This window comes from Oreochromis aureus, linkage group 4 (genome assembly GCF_013358895.1).
Source record: "Oreochromis aureus strain Israel breed Guangdong linkage group 4, ZZ_aureus, whole genome shotgun sequence".
NCBI classification, from domain to species: Eukaryota; Metazoa; Chordata; class Actinopteri; order Cichliformes; family Cichlidae; genus Oreochromis; species Oreochromis aureus.
Genome location: NC_052945.1, coordinates 9,045,764 through 9,069,736, shown reverse-complemented (window position 1 = coordinate 9,069,736; position 23,973 = coordinate 9,045,764). Strand labels below are relative to the sequence as shown.

The 23,973-nt window shown below is 40.0% G+C and overlaps 1 protein-coding gene across 5 annotated transcripts in view; it reads left to right on the top strand.

Moving 5' to 3' along the window:
- Window positions 1-23,973, top strand: part of znf385c (zinc finger protein 385C) — a 135,829-nt gene that overhangs the window by 69,002 nt on the left and 42,854 nt on the right. Inside the window, exons 1-2 of one of the 5 annotated variants that reach the window (XM_039611502.1) lie at window positions 10,948-11,272; window positions 11,379-11,434. The exons of the other annotated variants lie outside the window; for them this stretch is intronic. Of the exons in view, the coding sequence (XP_039467436.1) occupies window positions 11,425-11,434 (10 nt within the window). The 5' untranslated portion in view covers window positions 10,948-11,272; window positions 11,379-11,424. Of the gene's footprint in view, window positions 1-10,947; window positions 11,273-11,378; window positions 11,435-23,973 lie in introns of those variants that run through there. 5 annotated transcript variants of the gene reach the window in all.

Here is a 23,973-nt window from a genome sequence, read left to right as displayed (position 1 = left end):
AATTTCCTCTCTTATTTTCTGTCTTGTCTGGTATGTGTGACTTGAAAGCTGCTTACCTTGTTTACATCACCACTGAGAACCTGTGAGGCATGTAAGGGCACGATTAGCTGGAAACTAACCCGGCCTGGATATGCATACATGCATATAATATATATGCTTACAATGGACAAACAATTTGTTGCTAAGGAGATACAAGAGCCAAATGAGTGACCAGGCACATATGCAACAAAGTTTATGATTGCCATGTTTATGTTTTGTTTAAAAAATAAAAACCAAATAACAATCTGAATGAGAGGCCGATACACTGGTCACATAACTTCTTAATGATATAATTTTCTTTAAATATGAAGCAAAAAAATTTGGTGATGTATGAGAATAAATATTTCAGGTGGATAGCATTAGACAGACTGTGTCCCTGTAAAGGAGTCATTTCTACGATCACTAGCAGAAAGAAAAAGAGAGTGAGGTTATGGGGTGGGTGGGGCTCTAACTCGGTCTTGCAGCACTCATATACAGTTTTTTTCCAAAGTCCAAACCCTGCAGTCTTTCAATTTTATGGGTCCTATTTTACAGATTTTCCAGGACTACCATCAGGTGCGTCAGATGCTCTCATCTTTTGGGAGGAAAGCAAAATCCCAGTGTTTCCACTGCATTTTCTGTGGCTCTTCACATGCCTCACAACGGATTACTTTCCCCTCTCACCTTCAATATCCTTTCACATCTCTAAGATTCAACTGCATCTCGAGGCATAGCTGTTTTTCCTTTCTTTGCTACTCTTTCCATCCTTTAGATGATGGTCTGCTGCTGTACTGTCAAAATTTATAAATTGCACAAAATGGCAAGACTGGCTTCATTTTTTTTCTTTGTAGTTCTCTGTTTTTGATGTGTAAACACAACACTGTAAATACAAGTCTCTCAATAGTAGCTCCAAGTGTAAAAACATTTTCACACAAACATTTGTTCATCATACTGCATATATAAAATACTAGTTTAATTCCTATTATATCAATAAACAAGTGGTTTACCTGACGTTGTTTAATCACTTCCTTTTTTCCCACTTCACCTCAATAAATGTCAAGTTGACCTTGCTTAGTGTGAGGATGGCCACTAGCCACATTTATTATGTGAAAGCCTGTGCTTTTAACTCTGAATAGCCTTATCTTCACTATACAAAGCAGCATTCTGCCATTGTAATGACTCTCCTACGTAAAGCATGTCCTTTATCTGACTCAACAAGCACACAAGCTTTCACTGACTGCTTCATTGTATTATTTATTGAACCCAAAGACAAGCCAACTTTCAAGGTGAATGCTAAAAAAGTGTACAAATATATTTTCTGAGTTTTGTCCCCCAAATATAGTTACTTTTCAAACCTTTATTTTCTATGCCTCAATACTCAGACAACCAAGTGTTTTTTTAGCAACTATAATTCAGTGTTTATTAGAGCTAAATAAAGGGCACAAATTGTTTTTGTTGCCATGACAACAACAACAAAAAAACTAATCTAATAAAAAAATCACAATAACATGTTTATGTAGACCGGGTTTTCTCTCTCTCTTTTTCTCTTTCATGAGCAATACTGCAAAAACAATACAGTAGGAGTCTAATATGTGGTAATATACATCCTGGAGTCACTCTAATGGTAATGAATGGGAGATTGATTTTTGGCTTCATGTAGTCTTTGTGTGTAATTGTAGCCTGGAACATTAAAGCAGAAGATGCTCCTTTGTTCAGTCTCAGTCAGCTTGACCAATGTCACTGTAATTCTTTCTATATTTTTCAAGTGATTTAAGTCTGTGTATGCCTATACAGTGTAAATTAAGAATATATGGTCGAGAGTGGCTGAACTGTGCTAAATATCATCAAACATGCAACACTGTTCTCCTTCAAATTCTTTCTTAAGTAGTGGCAACACAGCTGAACTCACTCTGAAAAGATTGTTCAAATGTATGACCCCCTCTAATTACAGTTTGGAGTGCCTAGGCAGCAATTAAGGAATAAAAGTACAATCGACCATTATTCATTCTTTGCATAGCATTAGTCACTCTCGTTGGCCTTGGGAGCAAAATGATATGAAACTTAGACTTTAAAACAATGAGTCAGATATGAAGTATGAAAATATAATAAAGACGAAAGAAGCAAGTAAACAGATACCCACTTTGGATTTAGTTGAAGCTGTAAATGTGCTGTAACTGACATGTGTCTGCTTAAAAAATGGCAAAGGTAACAGTTAGACTGTTTGTTTGGAGATGGAAAATTTCAATTAGCACCAACATAAAATTATTATTGTTAGTCTTGGGCAGAGCATTTGCTTATTAAGAGGAAAATCAAATGAAAAAACAGAATGGGTTATGTATTTGAGACCATTATTATATTAGACTTTATTAAGGTCTGCTTATTAAATTTTGATTAGTGTAATAGAATTTAAATCCTAAATGGTTTGCAAAGCTGATGTTTTTCCTAATGGAAAATCAGGACTTATCTATCACTTTATCATGCGTCAAAATGTTGGTAAACAGGGTCAAGTCACTGAAGACTTACTGTGTGAGATTAGTGTAGGTAAATATTCCAACACTGGCTGTGAACAGCCTTTTGACTTCAGAACTGGCTTTATTCTTCGTGGGATAGACTCAACAAGGTGCTGGAGACATTCATTCAGAGTTTTTAGTCCATATTGACATGATCATCACACATTTGCTATAGTTTTTTCAATAGCATATCCATGATTTAAATCCTTTGTTCCACCCCATCCCAAAGGTGCACTACTGAGGTGAGATTTGGTGAATGTGGAAGCCATTTGAACTCATTGTCACGTTCAAGAAACCAGCTTGAGATGATATGAGCCACAACACTCACATCTTCAGTGTACCCAGTGGTCATAAAGGGATGGTCAGCAACAATACTGAGACAGGCTCAATGCTCAGTTGGTACTAACGTGTACCAAGAAAATATCAGTCGCACCATTACATCATCACCACCAGCAGCCTCCTGAACTGTTGATACGAGGCAGGATGGATCCATGTTTTCATGTTACTTATGCCAGATTCTGACACTAAATCTAGACTCATTACATCAGGAAACATTTTTTTCCAATCTTTTGTTTTTCAATTTGAGTGAGCCCATACAGACTGAAGTTCAGTTCCTGGTCTTAGCTGACAGGAGTGGCATTTGGTGGGGTCTTCTGCTGCTGTAGCCCATCTGCTTTAAGTTTAAATGAGTTGTTTTATACTTTTTTTGCCCAGAGAACTGATACTTGGACCGTCATCTGTAAACCCTTGAGGTGGTTGTGTGGGAAAATCTCAGCTGATCAACATTTCCTGTCAAGCCTGCCTGACGCCAACAATTTTGCTACATTAAAAATCATTTAAAAAGATTTTCTTCGTCATTCATACCTAACAAGTGACTAGCGAGTGCACATATGCCAAAAACTTCATTTGCAGATACTGTAAAGACAAAGCAGTGCTGGATAGTATGAATAACACACTCTAAGAGAAGAAAACTGCCTTAAAGATTAAATTCGTATGCCTGGGTTTAGATCTACATTTTCAATGAGACATTCAATAAGTATCTTCCTCCGTGTTTTTTAGAGACAGCAGGGATGTTTAAATTCACATAGAACAGTTTGAATTGTAATATATGACTGTATGCATGAATTTTCACACAGACCCCCAAAGTGTCCAGTTATTCTTGGCAGCAATTACATCAGTTTGACAGTAGACGTTTTCTGTTCCACCTGAGACATCAGGATTCCCACCTGCCTGCTGTTCCCCTCACCTAGCAGTTTCCCTCTTTATCGGTTTCCCTCTTTTTCAGCTCCTCCTCCCCCTCACTGTTACGCTCCTTCATCTTCCACTTGTGAACCCAGCCGAGGCGACGAAACACACTGATGATTTATTTATGTTAGGGAAGCCATCTTCCCCTCTTACCACCGTCTCTCTTTCCCCCTCACACACTCACATACATACTCTTCCTCGCTCTTCTTGTGTTTGTCTATCTGTGAAACTGTATGTGACAGTGATGCTAAATGGGGCGTCTTCTCTCCTGTTGTGATGAGTTGGAATGTGCAGGTGGCAGAGCTTACAAGCACAACACACACACACACATGCACACACACACTTTGCAGTGTCATACTGGGCTGTCAGCCTCTCTCTCCCTTGGGTTAACGCATATGATCTAGATATTTGACACTATGTGCTACTTTTTTTTTTTTAAGAAACACCCCAGCAGCCAATATGTTGAGTGACACCAGATGATATACAGTAAGAATATGATTCAGTACCAGACAGATGTTACTGTTTCTAATGTTTTCATTACAGTGGAAACTTCAAACAAGAAATATTGTTAGATATAACAGATATGAGGAGCTGTTTATTGTTTATTTTTAGAGGAGTTTATGTAAATATATCTTGCAAAGCAAATTGCCATCTCTTGCTAATGAAAAAGGGAAGTCTGGTGAATCCAGATGTTATCATGTAAACAAGAAAAATCTTGGTCATAAACAAAACTCATGATCCTAGCTTATAACATTACAGTTGTAGGAATTATGTCATTTTCTGGGCAGAACATTTTACAAGCCATTCAATAAGTTGCAATTCTATTAATGGTCTATAAATCATTCATTAATTCTTTATATAGCTGTTGTAAGCCATTCTGTTAAAGAAATACTGGGTTTGAAGGCTGTGAAAAATTAATAATTAATTTAGTGTATGTCCTCTAGCTGCATTACTTCTCTAGCCTTTACTGCTGCTGTTTAATTCATCAATATGACCACCTGCTTTGTGTAAAGGATCTTCAGCTCATTAATCCAAAATACATGTATTATTAACTTATTTCTGCAACATTCACCACTTCACATAGGATAGATTATACATGTTGTAAATGGTGCAGCAATAAGTTATTAATAAGTGTACTTTTGTCTGATGCGCTGGATCTCACTTTTACAGAAGGTAAGTGATGGTGAATTAAATTATGAATTAATGAGCTGGATAAAAACTAGCCAAATGGATTTTTTGGTCAAATGTTATTACAAATTGATTGTTACTCTTTTATAAAACATAAAAGATGCATAAAATTTCCTTAAACAAATTTACCTTTTACTTCTTCTTCTTTTAGTAATGGCTAATTATTGACCCCAAAAATTAATCAGTACATTTAAGAGTCAAAGAACAATTAGAATTGGTTTATTTAAAAAAAATAGAAATATTAACATATTTCATTTCTGGGGCATCAATAATGCAGTTTTGTCAAAGTTAACATTGTGCCACATTAACGTGCAAGGTGTGTCCATGTGCACAAACCTAACTGGTGAGTGAAAGGGAAAGTAATATGAAGTGAAAAACAAAAGGAGTCAGCGGGTAAAATGAAAACTAAACATAGAGGTCCAAAACAGGCTGACAACCTTCCAGGCTGACAAACCTGCGCTGAATACCACAGCCACCTCTCCAGCACCTGATGCAGACACTGCAGGTCTTAAAACCAGAACTGTTATCTCTTGGCAGCACAATATTCCCAGGTGCAATCCTTCGCAGCATCAAGAATGGCCACAAAGGACAACACAGATGGGAGCTAACTAAGCATTTTTATATGACACTCCACGATGACAACACATTTCCTTATCAAGACAGATAAGGTGACCCGCACAGCATGTTGTTGAAAAAGACTCATGCTCTTATTAGTATCTGTTTTTCATTTTTGGAGTGATTTTAAATCCCGGGGTTTGCATGTAGTCGTATAATTTATGTAATTTGCTTGTTTTCTCTTTTTGCTAGTCATTCAAATCAGTATATGTTAATAAGGAACATAGAGACACAAGCTGGGAGGCTCATCAGTGAGCTGAACAACAAGCAAATAACTTGAAACTTGGTCTCGTCTCCTTTAATGCACGCTCTTAGACTTGCATTCAGGTGCTTTTATGGGACTGAGCATCTTACACTGTCACCCATCAGCATCTGTCTTTCTTGTCCGCCCATTTTTAAATTACTTTAGTGCCTCACAGTCAACCTTCTCAGTGTTCCTTCAACCTGCTGTCAGTCTTTCTGTCACTTAGTTAGTTGGTTTCTCTTTCAGTCAGTCAGTCAGTCAGTCAGTCAGGTAGCCGGCATGGCCGTTACGCTCTGAGGATGTTCCTTTCCAGTGCTCTTCAATTCATTTGTTTGTTTGTTAGAGAAAGAGGGTGTGAAAGAGATTTGGGTCTAGTGAGAGATAGTGAAGAGGAAAAAAATATGCCATTGAAGTAAGCAAATTGACAGAGGGATTGAGAAAGAGGGAGATCCGTAGATGTCAATTTAAAAAGTGAGAGCTTAGTGTCAGGCTTTCAAAGAGGAGCGCGTGCGAGATGAGTAATGGAAGAGAATGTCCAGAGAGAACGAGTAAGAGATAAAGTTTATGATTTAGGGAGAAAGGGGGAGAGTGAAAACTGTTTGTGGAGGAGGGGAATGAGAGAGGAGAGGACTATTGTTAGTTTAGAAAGAGAAAGCGATGGCTGTTAGCCTCCTCTGCTGCTGCCAGCCATTACCTATTCAAGCCTCAGCAGCAGGTTGGCAGAGAAAGCTCTAATTGAGGAGGCCGATGGCTTGGAACACTAGAGAAAGAGAGGCAGAGCTAACTTCTTTTCTTTTTCATTAATTAGCCTGTCACTCATTACGCTCTGGCATGTATTGGGGATCAGAAAACAGCATGGCTGTGGTTAGCTTTGATTGCACTTCTTTGTTGTGCTGTCCAGTAAATTACAGAAAAAATGATTTCTGTACAGAATAAAGAAGATAATCTGCAACTATGCATCATATCCATTAACCTCAAGGGCTGGGAAAAAGCATTTGTTTTGCTTAGTAAACCACACTCCCAAGCTCTCGTCCTCATGCTTTCATAGACTTATACAAACAGCTCATCAAAAACAGCGGTGCCATTCTTATCGCACTCTCACATCCCCGCCACATATTGGAAAACAAAAAGGTGGACATTACAAGGCTGTCAGGCGTTGACAGGTATTGATCAGGCTGCTGTTGAGAGACGGCTAGATGAACTTCCCATCAGAGTCTTTCTTGCCATTTGTTGCCGTCTGTTAATAACTAATGGAAGTTGTGATATTTGTGGTGAATGTGAAGAAGGGAGGAAGAAGAGGATGTTGTAGCGATGCCCAGATGCCACGGCTAAATGGATGTCACATGATATTAGGCTTGCATGGCGTGATACACCGCCGTCATTCTGTCAGGTGACAGCATTTATCTCCATATTTCACATCTAACCCCCTGCTCCACCAGGTCTTGATCACTCATCACGCACTCGCTCTTTGTCCCACACTTCTCCACCCACCCAACCCACTGCAGTGACACTGTCAGCACTCTACAGCGTTTACACGTACTGCATAATAATCACAAGCCGCTCACCTCTTCTGGAGTTTCCACCTCACCTTCGTACAATGTAACCACCCAACAATTCATATTCTGTGCATATGTCACATTTATCGAAAATGTTTATTTTGCAATCATGTTCTTTGTTTTGTTTTTTTAACTTGTAAACAAACTTTTCGACACGTCTGATCTTCTTCTGTAAATTGCCAAGTCAGACAACTGACTCCAGTCAAAAATCTGTGGCTTTAAACAGAGTAAGACGGTGTATAAAAGAACACAATTGTGGAAAGATAACACAATTTCATTAGACCTGAGTGTGACAGCTTGACCTTCTCTCCTCTCCAGGATCTGTCACTCATCACCATAGATACTTGGCTCTCAGCAGCAAGTCCACCAGTGTTAACTACAGATTTGCTGTCCCACAACTCACAAAGGAACAGTAATGTCAGACTTTTTTTCCTGCATTGTTTTTCAGTGTACAGCGTAGCAACTTGAAATGAACAAGTTGAACACTGATCCAATGACAAAGGAGGTCAAATGGCTCAAAAGTGTGAATAAAATAATCATGAAAAAGAAAACTCCTTTTTGTTGTATCATCCTGACAAATCAGTCAATCTAGTATTTATTTTTAAGAGACCATCTGTTCTTACATCCATTTAGGCATAAATGAGTGAAAATCCTGGCAATGTGAAAATAGTTACAAAAAAGTTCCACTCATGTGGAAAGGTATGTGCTCTTCATCGTGTTTTTAAGCATGTAGAAAAAGCCTCACTATGTGAGGCTATTTTGATTTTGTTCGTTTTAATTTAGATGGAAATTTCACTAGTTAAGCGAGCTAATTTTACAATTTTCACTTGGTCATAGTGTATTCTTGGTTCATGCCACAGTCTGTCAAGTCAAACACAGTAAAGATCACTCCGCCAGAACTAAATCAAAGGTGTGAACCCCTGCAACTCACCCTGACTTTTACATCTAGTCACCAGTTCACTTGGGCTTATGCCCTTGGAATCCAGTTGACTTAGAATTGTTCTTATACCAATGTTGGAAAAAAACATTAAAATTTATGTTATAAACCAGTGTACGAGTATATCTTCAACATGCAACAAGAAGAAATGGGAGTGAGACAAAAAAAATTTTTTGAGAATGCAATTTATTGAAAACAATGCTTAAACTGAAACAGGCTGTTTTACAGCCAGCATGTTGCTCACTCAGTAACTACTGAGTTCTCAGTGTGTGGACTCCTTCCTTGTCACCTATACCTGCTCTGGCATTAACATCAGCACAAGAACTGTGTGCTGGCAGTTTCATGGCATGGGTTTCCACTGTAGTGCTGTCATTGCTTTGGGACTCAAAAGCTGAATATAATTACCTACACCAACTTTAGGCTATATTAAAGGAGGGCATAGACATTGTGACATCACTCACTGATTTGTGAGGTCCTGTTTTGAAGACTCAGTTTTAGATGTATTGCTTTTGCTATCTTTGTTTTTGGGAGTCTTGAAATTCTAAATTACAAGGTTTAAGTTCTAATATAAGCTTGGAGCTTGCCCGAATATTATTTGTTAAAAGGATAGTTAAAAAGAGGTCTAATTAGTGACTCAAATTAGCCAAGACCTACTCAACAGCTACGAGTTACATTTGTCTGTGTGGTGATTCACCCCTCATGTAAGTGGCCATGTCTGTAATGATGCATAACTTTTTTTTTTAATTATAATTGTCCCTACTCCCTACCCCCACTTGAGATGTAAACATATTGATTTCAGCTGTAAAGGTGAGAAGTCTATGTGATTAGGTTCACTTTTGGTGCCAGCCTCAAGTGGCCACTTGAAGGACTGCAGTTTTTGGCACTTGTGCTCCGATTTCATTTTTCAGCCTCATGAATTTACCCTGGAACTTGACTTGTGATGCAGCTAAGAGCAACTATTATTAAGCCACTGCAAACAGGTCCTTAATGAACAGTATTATAAAAGAGCCTTTCCTCAATATATTATTAAAACATACACATAGGCTTTGCGGTGGAAAAACTGACTTTTATATTATCCCTCGGAGAGGTGTAACCATGTATTGTTTTCTCTTAACATACAGTATGGAACAAATAGGCTAGAACAAATCTTCTTGGCTGAGGCTGACTGATGTAAAGCTTGGAGCGATTCCCGTGTTTCTAATTAGCCCAGGCTCTGGCATGGCAGCCCGTAGGCTGATGGTTGGCATGAGGCAACAGGACAGCCCAGCTGCCCCTGTGTCCCCTACTCTGCCCCAAAGGAGAGTCTCTGGGTCTACTGCTGCCTTTGTGAATGGCAAGGAACAGAAACCTGGATTGGAGAAGAAAGGTAGTTCACACCCCGCATAACACTCTGTCAGAGGCAATATTTCATGTTTAAAAAGGAGCTCTTCATCAGCAATCTGATCACTACAACCTCTCCCTGCTGCCATGCTCCACTTTCTCACTTGCAGCTTTACTCTTTGGAACAGCACTCTTAATAACATCATGACAAACTGACTGCTAAAGAGCATCATGTATATACTATCAGTTTAATGTAAAGGTTGAATTAGACCCTTTGAATGGACAGCAGACACAACTGATGAACTCGTTGTTTTTCACTTGGACAGTGGATGTCAGGAACAATTTAAAAAACATCCGAAAGCCCTCTTCACAATGACGACATGAACACAGCAAGGACCAGTGGGCATTTTAGCCAAAGCAGCAAATCGAATAAACTAGAAGCAGAGGAACAATATAGACAGAGAGAGACAGACAGATGGGGAGAAGAGACAAAGTATATGATTAGGTAGAAATACAGTTTAAGTAGAAAAGCGGAAAGGGGCGAAAATGGAAACGAAGAGGAAGTGAACTGCAAGCGCAGGAGAGGCGGAGAGGGAGCAATTTAATGCTGTAATTAAGTTCCTGATAGCACCCTGGGAGATGTGCTTTGGCGTAGCTCCAGGACAGCTTAGCATTACACCAAGGCCCTTCAAATCACAATCTACTTATACACACACACACATAACACACAACACGCCATTTGAACAAACAGAAATTTAATTCCGAGTAGGCTCTCTGCGCTCTCGAGCCAATTTCAAATCCCCGAATATGTGTCAGCTTCACCAAATGATGCATCGACAAGAAGAGACACAAAGGAGGCGCAGACTGGCAGAAGAGACGGCTGTGAGAAACCATCACTTGCAGTCACTCTCACGTTGCTCTCACTCACACATTGTAGTGCACACACGACAGTTGCCTTGACAAGTGTGCACAAATCATACTTATGAGAGCACGAACGGAAACCTGTCTCAGAAAATATTCTTTTCTTTCCCTTCATGTTTACCGTGCACCTGTCATGCTTCTGCTATTCAGACCTGCTTACTGCTTCTACCTTTATTTTAGTAATTAATTTATCTTTATTTTTTGGCTGCATGGCAGAACATATCTGAAGCTATTGTCATTCCTAGTGCTGACCTGCAAAGCAGTAAGTTGGACAAGATGGCTAATGTGTTGCCAAGTTGTACAGGTGTGCAGCTTGTCTCTGTGCAGCCCTGTCATGTTAAAGGGGCTCACCAAGGGGAGGAGAGAGAAAGATGTCGGACTTTGGAGAGGAAAGGATGACAGGAGGAGAGAACTCCGAGAGAGATCAGAGAAGAGAGAGAGGGAGAGAGAGAAGAAACAGGCAATTACACCCAGCTTCGCTCCCACAGTCCTATCCCTCGCCTCCTTCAGGCCACGCGGAGCAGCAGCACGAGCAATAGGATTTTAACTGAGGAGAACGTGCATCAATAGGATCTAAGATTTCCTGGGAATTGGTCACCAAAGACGGGGGAGCAAAGGATACAGTGTTGACGAAAAGAGTTGTCTTTGGAAAGACAGGAGAGGAAACAAGTCCTCTAAAATCGGCTCCGGCGCATTCCGAGGCTCTTCTTTAAGTGCCGTACGCCTACCGTTCGCACCTGCGTGCTGTGCATGTCCTCTCTCTCTGGGGATAAAAGTGCGTAAATATTTTTTTTATTTTTATTTTTTTACCGTTTTCACGGCAGGTGACACGCCGAGCTGTAGACTCACAGATACGGTCCTGGAGCCACGATGCTGATCGGTAAGTGTTAAACACCTACAGTTCTCCACTTTACCGGTGATAACGCGGCTGCGCTGAGTAAGCAATACATATGAAAGATTCCTGAAAGGTTCCAAAAACAACCGTTTCAGGATTTCGTGTTGCTACAGTGTCGATGGGTAAAAAAAAATATCTTAAAGCATGTTAATGCAAACACACTATGTGGAGCAGGCGCGCTAAAAGTCGTTGTCGGGAAAAATGAAAAATCCAGATTCAGTCATTTATCGGGCTCGCAAGTTGACCATTTAAAGTGTCTTTTTTATGATTTATTCATGAATGTCCTGCGCGCTTTTGTGCGCCGTTGATTACATGCCTGTGCATCAACAATCACCCCATCAGATTATATGAAGCTCAACCAAAAGTGTGCGTCCTGGCTGGTGCGGAGTTACCGACACCTCACACTCCTTAGTCCTCTCGGCCCATACATGGAACTTGGCGCTTTTATCACGAAAACTTCCACCGTAGATTATTATTAATTAGGTTTTGTTCTTTTCTCTTTTGAAACGTAACAACGTCCAAGTCATCAATAATTAAAAAAAAACAAAAACAACAAAATAAAATATCAGTCTACCGAAAAATGACCTTCTCAAACATCAGCTAAATAAATAAAATAAATACATTGGGGGGTGTTATAATTATTGGACATTTTTAAACCTCTTACTGATAATAAGCATCATAAGCTCGTTGTGAAGAACGACGTCATTAACCTGACGTTTCAGTTTGGCTTCAGACAACTCGTTATTCATTTTTTTTGTTAATAAATAAAATTGACCAGCTTGCCCTGAACTATTCAAGTAGTGATGTTTGAAGATTTCAGCCTTTTGGGGGCTTAAAAATAAAGCTTTGATGATTACTAGTATGTTTTGATTGAATCTGATAAAATTGGCATAGGCATTAGTGTAAAAGCTGTCCCACTAAATCCAGAAATGAGAACTTCATTTGCATAATTAACTCAATCTGAATGGAGGTGTATTTTTTGTGTGTATGGGCTGAACAAAGAATATCCAATGGACCCAAGCTGCTGGGCCCCTGTCCTTCATCTAAAATCCTGATTTAAAGCATGTCCATGGCTCAGTGCAGTCATATCTTTCCTCAACAAAATGCAACTGTTCCTGCATTGCATATTGGTGCTTCTATGAGAACTCCTTATTTCACTTTCAGAGACAAATAAACAGAAAATGTAGGTGAATTTGGGAAAAACATCCAGTTCACAAAGATCCAAAAGAAGTGCACTCATAGTGTTGTGTCAGACCTCTGGATGTGATGGCTCCCGCCATAAGTGAGACTGTGTGGTGATTTGCGATCTCGGTGCTCTTAAAATGGCTTCGGAGCATGGGCAAATGACTCATGCAAATGGATGCCACATTAGCATTTCTCTAGATATTTACTCCATGTCACAAATGCAACCTTCTAATCCCCACACTAGTAAAAACTATCGTCCATGGAGCACCAAAGCTTCCAATGCTGAAGTGTTTTACTGAAATACCATCTTCTTCCCTCTCTCGTCAGCGTTCTTTCCCGCTCGCCCTTTTAGTCAGCTCATAAAGAACTGCTCTTCTGTCAAATGGAGCCCTAACTACTTGGGCCTTTGTCTTGTGCTGATTTCTTCTCGGCCATTATGTCGTCGTAAAAGCCAGTTGGGGTGTCACTGGGGAGCTTTGGCGGCAGTGGCTTCTTCTCAGTTCCAGATAACAGCCTTTACTGGACAATGGCCATTATTATTCACTGTGTTGCTGTCTTCTGACACAGACAGTTCTCTTCATATTGGATATTTCAGTATTGAGTTGAAGAGCAAAAGACCTGGTAGTGGGGGCTTGACTTTGTCTTACTTCACTCATCCATCCACAACACCCCCATCATCCGCGCTAGTGGGGGACAGGTTGCAGGGCTGCGGGAGAGCTGATTATAGGCTTCTTCAGGAGTGGGCGACATTCTTCCACTTCCAACCTTTTTTTGTCTGTGGGATCTGAGGTGGGGGATGCATAGGAAGCAGGGCTAATCTGAGCTAAACGGGGTCCCAGGGTTGATCAGGGGTAATTACACGAGGCTAGGATTACAGACTGCGACCACTTATCGTGGACTGGCCACACCCTAAAAGTAGAGTTGTATTTTTTTTTTAAGTAAAACGAATGATTTATTCATAAACATAATATTTGTGATTTCCAGATTTTAGCTGAATGTATAATTTCATTCGTATTGCTTGACCTTGAAGTGTCAGTGTCCACTTACACTTGCTTCTAGTTTTGATCTGCAGACGCTGCAGGGTCTTCTAAGCAGTAGGGAGCAATGGCAAGTCTGTTTGAAGTGGTGGTGCAGGTGGAGGGGGTGTAAATGAGGAGGTTAATGAAAAGGCATTGGTTCATTTCCCACAAACTACACATCTGTGCCATCACCAAACCATCAGCCGCTTAAACGAACAAGGTCTTCCCAAGTGTGTGTTACGCCGACTGTGTCTTTTTGGTTAGAGCAGCTGTGGGCCTCTGTCTGTACTGACTGAGTGAGTGCTCTTCTGTGTGTGTGTGTGTCTGTGTGTTCATCATTCATTATGATGGATGAATCTCCCGAGCCTCCTGTCTTTTCATTCATCCCTCACGGACCAGAGGGATGAAGGTGGAAACTCTCCAGCTTCTGTTCAGCCCACCTCTGCCTACTGTCTCTCTCTCACACACGCACACACACACACACACACACACACACACACACACACACACAACAAACATGCACGCATGCGCGCAGAGAAGACAAATAACCCACTCTAGTAGCCCAACAAACACCTCACTTCAGATGACAAATCTGTAGTTAAAGTGACTTTTGTATTTTTCATTACCTCAGTCCCTATTAATCTGCATCATCTATGTAAAAAATCTTGTGTGGAAATGAAAGAGTGCTGCCACAAATAGTATATTATTTCATATTTATTGTTTCTCATCTTACTGCGTTTTATATGTTTTATCCACTGGAGTAAAGTTCTTTCCCACTTTTATGCAGTTGTCGATGTCTGTGTGAGGCAATCTTTCACTTTAATGTCCCGGTCTGCCATTGCTTCCAGGTAACGGGAACAATGGGATGTGTTATTACTCCAAAACTCTTGTTCTCCATACTGCTTTTTGCTGTAGTCACTAATCTTGATCTCATTTTATCTTTCCCAGCAGAAATCAGTTCATGAGGTGTAAATTTAAAGACTGATTCCTCTCGTAGAAACTCTCACGTCGTTGCACATTGTCAAGCTCTTGTTTTTACTGTTTTTCAGAGTAGTTTGTGATGATATGGTGTTTTCATATGTGAGTCAGAAATTCTAATCATAATGCAGTGTGTTTTGTCACGGCGCATTTGGACTTTTGAGATTAGAGTGTAAAAAATCCCAAGAAATAAATAAATAAAAATATTAAGAATGATAATAATTCCAGTCTTTGATGGAATTCTTTATGTGTCATAAAAGGGCTGGGTCTTTTGACAAAACATCCAATGAAGCTGAAGATGAAAATTTAATAATGAAGAAAGTGCGGCTTTGGAGTAAGTTAGTAGTTTAAGGCTACATTAGTCACTGCTAACATAATACACCTGAGTCTCAGACTGAACATTTAGAAGGTCAAGTGAAGTCATGAATAATGCAAGAAGTATAATCGCTGTTTATTATTATTATTTTTAACTGTCTATTTTTAGTCGTACTTAGTGGAGTACACTTTTAGTGTGGAACAAATTCCTTGAGGGAAGTGTCCTGTAAATGTTGCTGGACATCTCTTGATTTATCTCCACTATTACTGAGAGAAAATGTAAATGTAACTGGATACATAAAGGAATGCAGCATGCCATAAATCAAAGCGAAATTACACATTTGAGCTCATTTTGATGTTGAGACTGAATCTTTCTGACCAAATGATGTTTAGGTAGGTTGGAGAACAGGATGACTGAGCGGACTGCTGCAGGAACAATAATAAGCTTTGTCTACACGGATACACAGATGTGCACGCAAGCGTTAAGACAAGCTAGAGGTCAGCAAAGAGCACAGATTGAAGGTCAAAGAATATTACAGTAGTGATTTGTTCTTGACTACTGAAAATAGTTTGAACTTTCAATTTAGCAAAATTAAAGACAATATTATGATTTTTTTTTCTCAAATTACAGTGTAAGAGCAAGCAAAAGTTAAAGCGAAGAAGTCCACTTGTGGTTGTATGGTTGGGCAGTCAGTCAAGTTCCATGTCCCTTTTTATTGGCCTTGTGGAAATGGTCTTATCATCTTAGATGGAGAAAATGGCCTTGATGTGAGAGCTGGCAGAGCTCCTGGATAAGTTACTTCTCTGGCCGCCCTATGCAGAGAACAAGGAGTTTCAGTTGTGCTATTTTCTTGTTCCAAAGCAGACCGGCAGAATGAGGCTAAATTTGGACCTGTCTCTATTCACCGAGTGCCCTAAGCCTAATCACTATCAAATCCTGGTTCGCATCCAGTGATCTGAGAGACAGGTATATTCAAGTGCCGATCATTCCTAAGCACAGAAGAGTTCTGCGCCTCTCTTTCCAGGGAGTACAGTATTAGTACAACTGGTTACACTTCAGTTATTCTCTGCCTCTGCAGACCTTCTCCAAGTGTGAATGGCATTGTAGCCACTATTTGGAAAAGGTAGGGTGCTGTTTTATCGCCTCCTCCCAGGAGTCAGCTGCAGGTAGATTGGATGAACAGTTGTCTAGAAAAGCAAAGAATGCACAGCTGTACGCAGATTCCTCGACTGGATCTTGTCTATTCATTAGATCTTTTTCTTGGAATATTTTTTCATTGTAACAGAGGCTGTTGTGGAAAAGTCTGATTTCTGTTGCGGCACATTATAGGGCGACATGTGTTTTCTTTTGCGTGTGTAGCATTTGAACGCATGGTTCATATGTACTCCTTCTTGTCCCTGTGCTCCCTGTGGGGAAATTGCCTGTGTGTGAGTGCCAGTTCAAGTCATTTCACTGAAGTGACAGCATGGGTTTGATTGGCCCGCCTGCTGGAGTGATGGCTTCTGGATGCTGAGAGCTGTAGGCATATGTGAGCCCCAGCGGGAGCTCTGACAACATGAGAAATGTTCCCACGCTGCTCTCTGCACCAAAACTTCACCACTTAGCCTCTCATTCCCTGGGTGCTAAGGCTAAAGATGGAGGCCTTGAAGAGAAACAGCAAAACATCGCTTGCGCTTTGTGCTTGTGTGTATTTGTGTATTTTTCTGAGCTTGTGAATTCTTCAACTGGTAATGCAGCTTTCAGCTGAAGTGGGTGACTAGTCTACTTGATGCTCTGACCTCTACTTAAATGAGTGACAGAAGAGCTAAAGGCCTTTAAACCAACAGATTAGAAGAAGCACAGAGAGAGCAGACAGGGAGAATAAATGAGCATAAAGGAAATAATACCTAAAAAGGAGATGGAACATCTTTCCTAATCTGTGTTTCTCAATTCTCTCTTTCTTCCATGTGTATTTCTAGGTCTTCAAATCAGACTGTTACTTTCACAGCCACTGATCCTCATGCTAGTGCAGTTATATAGACAAAGGCCATCGATTTTACAGTCAAATCCAGCCATCAGAACCTCGTGCCCTGACCAACAATCTGCAATACTCAGGGGTCCAATGGGCTTAATAGAGTGCAGCGAGTGTGTAAATGGTTGGAAGTGTAAACAGAAGATGCAGTGATCCAGCTCTAATGGCTATCTTTGCTCCAGCTCTTTGTCAGCAGTCAGGATGGTGACCTCCACTTGTACTGCACGCCATCTCATGAGCGTTTAACAGTGCAGTGTTCTCAATAATAACTACAGTGGCAGGAAATTATTATCCAGTCATTGTCCTATATGCACACATGCACAAACACCAATTTACAGAAAATACTGGAATTATTACAGACTTTTTTCAGTCATAAAAAGACAACAAATCTATAAAACAAATAAAAAACAATGAACTGCCCTTCAACAGAAATAAAAGAAAAAAAAGATTATCAGCACTCGCTGTTAGAGGCTTATTTCCATCAATTATGTTTGCAAACAGTAAACACTGGAAATAAATTATATACTTGAGGAACTGTTCAAATATTTGTGGCTAAAAAGGATTGGGGGTATTCAGCAAATCACTGAAAAGGTAGAACTCAGCAAACTCAGCTGTGGTACAAACAACAAATGAATATACATAAATCAATTGACAAAATGCAATTACCCAATTGTGTGGTTTGCATTTTCTGTGCACACACCCAAGATGCACTTACCAATATTTATAGCAAGCATTTTTTATTATTTTTTTTGTGCACACAAGCACCCACTTCTCCAAACCACATGCATACACTGTGACGCACATACAAACTAACAGAGTCTGTGTACAGGGGACAACACTTTCGCAACCTGTGATGTGCAAAAATACAAAAATAAAATAAAAAATGTTGTATGCAATTTTTTGTCACACACACAGAACTACACCTGCATTCCCTTCTACAAATCAAACTAAAGTACAAGCATAATTATATATAAAACATGTAAAATAAAAGCTCTCTTCATCTAAAGCCTTCTGTTTAGTTCAGCTGCCTCAGTTCTCCATGTTGATATTTTTGCACTGTACAAAGGTGTCCGTGTGTGACTGTGTTGGCTTGCATTTCTTACAGAAATTGGCATTCTTGCTTTTTGTCATCAGTACCGAGCCATTATGGAGAGAGACTGACTGGGAATGATCAGCTCTAATGATTTTATGAGAGTCTACATGATTAATGTTGGCACAGCAGCGTGTTTGCGAACAAACCTCGCCCCCTCTCTCTCACCCCCCCCCCCACCCACGCCACCCTTCTTCCCCATCGCAGAGACTCAGAGGGAATATCCAGTCTCAGTGTGTGCTGATTTCTGTGGTGCTAGCTGTCGTTTGCCACATTAGTGTGCGACAATGGGTGTCTTTGAAGTGGGTTATTCTAGCACAGCTCACAGCCCAGTGCAGCGGAGAAGATGTGCCAGCTCACTGTGCAGACAGGGCCAGCTCTGAGCACAGGGATAGACACAAGGTAGAGACGAGCACATGCACGCCTGCACAGACTAAATACTGGGGTCAACACAATAGCTTTTACACCCACATCCTCTAAATACTCTTTATGTAAGCACTTCCATCACAGACAAAAGCCACACACTCCTCCTCTGTATGCACACATCTGCCTCACGCAACCGCACTTAAAATCCCCAAAAAGGAGCCTACACCATCCTCCCATTACTTCATCAACAATCCACCCATCTATCATCCATCCGTCTGTCCATCCATCCCTTACGTCTCTGTTTTTTTTTCCCCGTCCTCCTCTGTTCCCTCTATAGGCCCAGTCCAATCTGAAAGCTTAGTTGGGCTTCGTCTTTCTCGGCTTATCTCCAAAAGCTGCTCTTTCATTTGAGTAAATGCCTTCATTCCCAGCTCCTCTATGAGGAAGCTGATAAGGGATGTCTTTTATCCACAGTAGATAGGCTTTCCCCCCCCCAGCCCAGTGTGGGTGCTTGTATTTATACGCCTGCACAGCATATGCATAATTATGTGTGAGCCTTGTGTGAATGTTTTTTTCACACATTTGTGAGACTTAAACAAGAAAAGCTTTTTTTTTTCCATACCTTTTTTCTGTTTTTTTCAAATGCATGAGAAAAGTTAATAATTCTATGGTGTAAAAATGCAGGGCATCATGTTTCACGTCGTCTTCTCATGCTGCTTATCATTCAAATGTGACATTTTCTGTGATTACACGTAATCACATAAGACTGTTTCAACCTTGCAGGTGTCTCTAATAGGAAATGATTAAATGGGACAAGCTAATCATCACAGTGCCTTACTCACGTGCGTGTCTGTGCATAGGTGCAAATGTGTATTCGAGAAGACGCCGTATAACGAATTGATTAGGGCTGCAGAGTGGATTTGTTGCCAGGAGAGATTAGTTTGACTCAGTCTAAGCTGTTTTCAAATGCTGCACTTGTGTACCCTCTCTAACACAACAAATATATCGATTGGCCTTTGATGCCTCAAATGTCACAGCCTCACTGAAGACAGTGCTGAGAATGAGACTTGAGATCTGTGCGACTTGCGCTCTGGACCACATTCGTTTTTTGAGAATTAGGTCTTCATCTGATCCATATTATCTACAAGTCATCCTTCTGTTTCTGTGTCTTTTGCTCAGTTCATTGTGCCTCTCTCTGATTGCAGTCCCAGTGATCAAATACTGCTGTTGGACACTGTTATGGGAGCACAGAGTGGTGCAGCAGGTGGTAGTAATGGTGTTACAGTCTTGCTCTCTCATCTAGGTGAAAATCTCTCATCATGTAGCGTGAGGGATATTATTTTATCCCCTGTTGAATTTGTAAGTTTGCTCATTTACTAAAGAAATGAATAGTCTATCAATGAAAAATCCAGAAAAATATATGTTTTTGATCCCCTAGAACCCACATATAGTTCTGGCTCCAACAGATTACAATCAATTAATCAATTACAGATACTCCTGATCTCAACCCATTATGTGCATAGCTGCCCACAAGATCGATTCCTTCAATTCAGACCTCTCCACCAACATGGGTGTGACCAAAATTCTGTCAAAGCATGTCAGGGACAAAATTCTAGACATGCACAAGGTTGGAATGGGCTACACGACCATAAACAAGAAGCTTGGTGAGCAGGTGACAACTGCTGATGTGACCAAAATGACCATGAATTGCACTCCATGCAAGATGTTGTCTCATGAGGATGATCATGAGAAAGACGGTATATCAGCCCAAAACTACATGGTAGGAGTCTGTTAATGAAGGCAGTTGGGACCACAGTCACCTAGAACATCACTGGTTTCAAGAATGCATTGAAACCTTTCAGGTCCCCTTGTTCAAGAAGGCAAATACACTGGCCCATCTTAAGTTTGCCAGTGAACATCTAAATAATTCAGAGAAGGCTTGGATGAAAGTTCTCTGGTCAAATGAAACTAAAAATGAGTTGTATGGCATAAACTTGACCTGCCATGTTTGGAGGAAGAGGAAGAAATAGGAAGGAAATGCCAAGTATGACCAAAAGAACACCATCCCCATAGTCAAACATAGAGTTGGAAACCTTATGTAGGGTACAGGAGTTCCACTCCATTGAGGGGCCAATGGATGGGGACATGTAGCTAAAGAAGAAGCACATTAAGGTCATGGAGTAGCAGACTGCTTAGTATCTGTGCAGGAAGTTAAAGTTTCATGTACCCAATCGGCAGTAAAGAAACCTAAAGGATTTAGAAATTTTCTGTAAAGGGTAGTGGGCCAAAATCCCCCCAGAGATGTGTGTAAGCCTGTGACCAACTACAATAAACTTCTTACTGCTGTGCTTGCCAACAAAAGATCCTCCACCAACTACTAAGCCATGCGATCAAACACCAATTTAACTTTAAGTGACATTTTCTGGATTTGTGGTTAATATTCTCTGTCTCTCCATAAAAATGACACTACAATAAAAATTAGAGATATTCATTTCTTTGTAAAGGAGCAAACTTATAAATTCAGCAGGGGATCAGATAATTATTTCCCCTATTGTAGATGTTTTGGGCTCAAGGAGCTGCCCTGGCACTCTTTTAGACTCCATGGAAGACCCAGCTTGTCTTGTTAGATTTACATTTTCTGACATAGCCGTGCCCGTTGGATGCTTCCCACCCTCCTGTTGAACACAGGCATACTGCAGCTATTCTCTCGAGGGACATATGAATAAAATTTGTGGAGCTACTGGAGCCAGTTCAAAAAAAAATACTTTTCACTCCCTGTGGAGCCCTAGCCTCATTGACTGGGGTTTGTTTGTCTGCACCTATTAAAGCTGCTTGCTGCAGCCAAAGCCAGACACCACTTTGCAGGGATTTATCAAGCCGCTTATCAAAGAGAGGTGATTGAATTCATTTGCTTACTAATGAGGTGGGATTGCGAATTGTACACTTCCCCGGCTATACTTCCACCTGTTAAAACCATTTGCTCATTACTGCAATCAAATCCTGTTTTTGTTCTCTTTGATAATCAAACCTATTTTTGTCACCTCATCAGGAGCCTTTGTGCCATTTAGGTACTCAGACCCATTTCATACGTGCAGGGTTCTGCTCGCTTGTGTCAGCAAGGGTGGAAGCTGCCGTTTGTAATCAAGTTACTTAATTACCTTAATTAAGTGGTGGAAATTTTGTCTCGCATTAAAAGTGGTGCTAATAAGTGCTGAGGTTAAAATTATATGATTTGATCTATATTGTTTGAGGAATTTCATGGCGAGAACCTTAAAACTAAGCCTAACTAAATGCAGCGATACAGGGTTAATTACATCATACCATGGTTATATTATTAAACTTTGGTATTTGTTGAGTTGATCTTAAAAAATACATTCAAGTGTAATCGTGTCCAATCAAAACCTGCGTCGGCTCGCTTTCTCGTAGTCAATCAACAAAACTGATTTTATTAGATGTAATTGTTCTCTGTTTGATCCTCATGATGCCTTGATTAGTCCTATTCTCTGGAGTGCTGTGTAGAGTAGGATCTCCTGCTGTTATTAAGACCAGATTAACGGTAAATCCTCTTTGTCTTAGCAGACAGCAGCAGACAGATTGAAGTGGGTTAGCTGAGGCCCGCACAGTCAGTCGAGGTTAAAGTACATTAGCCAAGGGTCAATAAAACTTGTCATCTGAAACAGCTGTATAGTGTTCGATGCCTTTTTAAACATGAGGTTGATCCGTGTGATGTCTGGAATGAGGTAACACATAAGATGCTGTCCTAATGCACACTGTACAATAGGGCTGCCACGATTAGTCGACTAGTCACGATTACGTCGACTATCAAAATCGTCGACGACTGATTTAATAGTCGACGCGTCGTTTGAAGCTTTGTAAGATCACAAAAGACGCAGGAATAAGTAGTAGGATTTAAGAGTGTAATAACGGACTGAAACAGAAGATGGCAGCACTGCATGTACAAGGATGCCAGCTGCCGTTACACTCCGAAGAAGAAGAAGCAGCAGTGTCCCAGAATTCATAGCGCGGCCCTGCTCAGTTTTCAACAATGGCGGCAGCTAGTTAGTTTTAATATTACTCTTATTAATCTTTCTGGGTCACAAAATAAACGTTTAACATATTTTCAGGCGAGAATGTAGCTGTGTAAACCTCAAATATCTGCTCAGTTTATCAAGACACTGCATATTTTCAAAAGTGCTCCGGCGTTTTTTCGGAGACGTCTGTTACCCACTAGCTCGATAGCTAGCCGGGGCAAGGCTCACTAGAGCCCGTGAGAACACCGGACTCCCGGCAAATCGTTTTCAAACCCACCACTGTCTTTCGCTACTCAGGTTAAACATATATAAGTCAGTTAGATAACTTAAAAATGTTATTGTTTGGCCTTTTTTTTTTTTTTTTTAGTATTTTATTTGTTCCTGAGTAAATCGGTTTGGCTGAGATTAAAGTTATAGTTTATACACGACTGAATAAACGTCAAGCAGACAACTGATTATCAGAAGTGTGAGATGTTCGAGAATATACTCCGGTGTCCCGTTATATTTTAGATAGCAAGGAGTTTATTAAACTTTACCGAAACAATCTGTAAATCTCATTAAATTGAATAAACTATCATCTTGTCTTTATTTTTAGTTAGCACATACCCTAAACACTTAAAACTGTAAGCTAATGTTATATAAGAGCAGATGCTGCTGGTGCAATAAGCTGTACGTTTTACGTCCAATGGATGCATGATCCGATTAGTCGACTAATCGCAAAAATAATCGGTGACTAGTCGACTATCAAAATAATCGTTTGTGGCAGCCCTACTGTACAACAACGCTTATATTCATGATATGAATCTTTAAAATGCAGAAAAGCCAAATAAACAGAATATTGTAGCTTATGCAACATTGTGGCTTTGATCTAAATTAGCATTGATTTAATAGAAAGATGCATTTTGTCATATAAATTAGGAAAGGCAACTACTTTGGTTTACATGGCAAACACGATGAATACACTATGCTTTAATTGTTCATGGCAATAAAAATGAACAGAACAGTAACTTTAAAAGTGTATTGAACATTAAGACAAATATTTACATTAAAAATATAATATGCAAGAAGTGCAATAAAAAAGAAGCTGCTGTTTTTCTTAATTGACTATATTTCTCTTGTAGGCAGTGAGTTCACTAATGTTTATAGAGCATAGTGTAGCTTTAGATATAAAAAGATATATCATATATCATAGTATCACAATCACGGCTAATTAAAAAAACAGTAGTTAATTGCAGTAAGATTTTGTCTAATTTCAATACAAATGAAATGGGCTAGCATGTGTAGCTCTTTTCTAGTTGTACTAATCACTACAAGCCATTTTTAATCATGCCTTTATACAGTGCCTCGTTTAAACACTTTAAGCACATCCTCCACCTTACAGCCACAGCCAGTTTTACCTCTAAAGCCTGAACTATCAAATAATTGCTAGAAAATAAAATGTTTTTGAAAATTGAGTGTTTATTGAACCTTCTGACTACTGTTTATATATTTTTTTACATATTAATCCTAATATTAATTTGCATATATT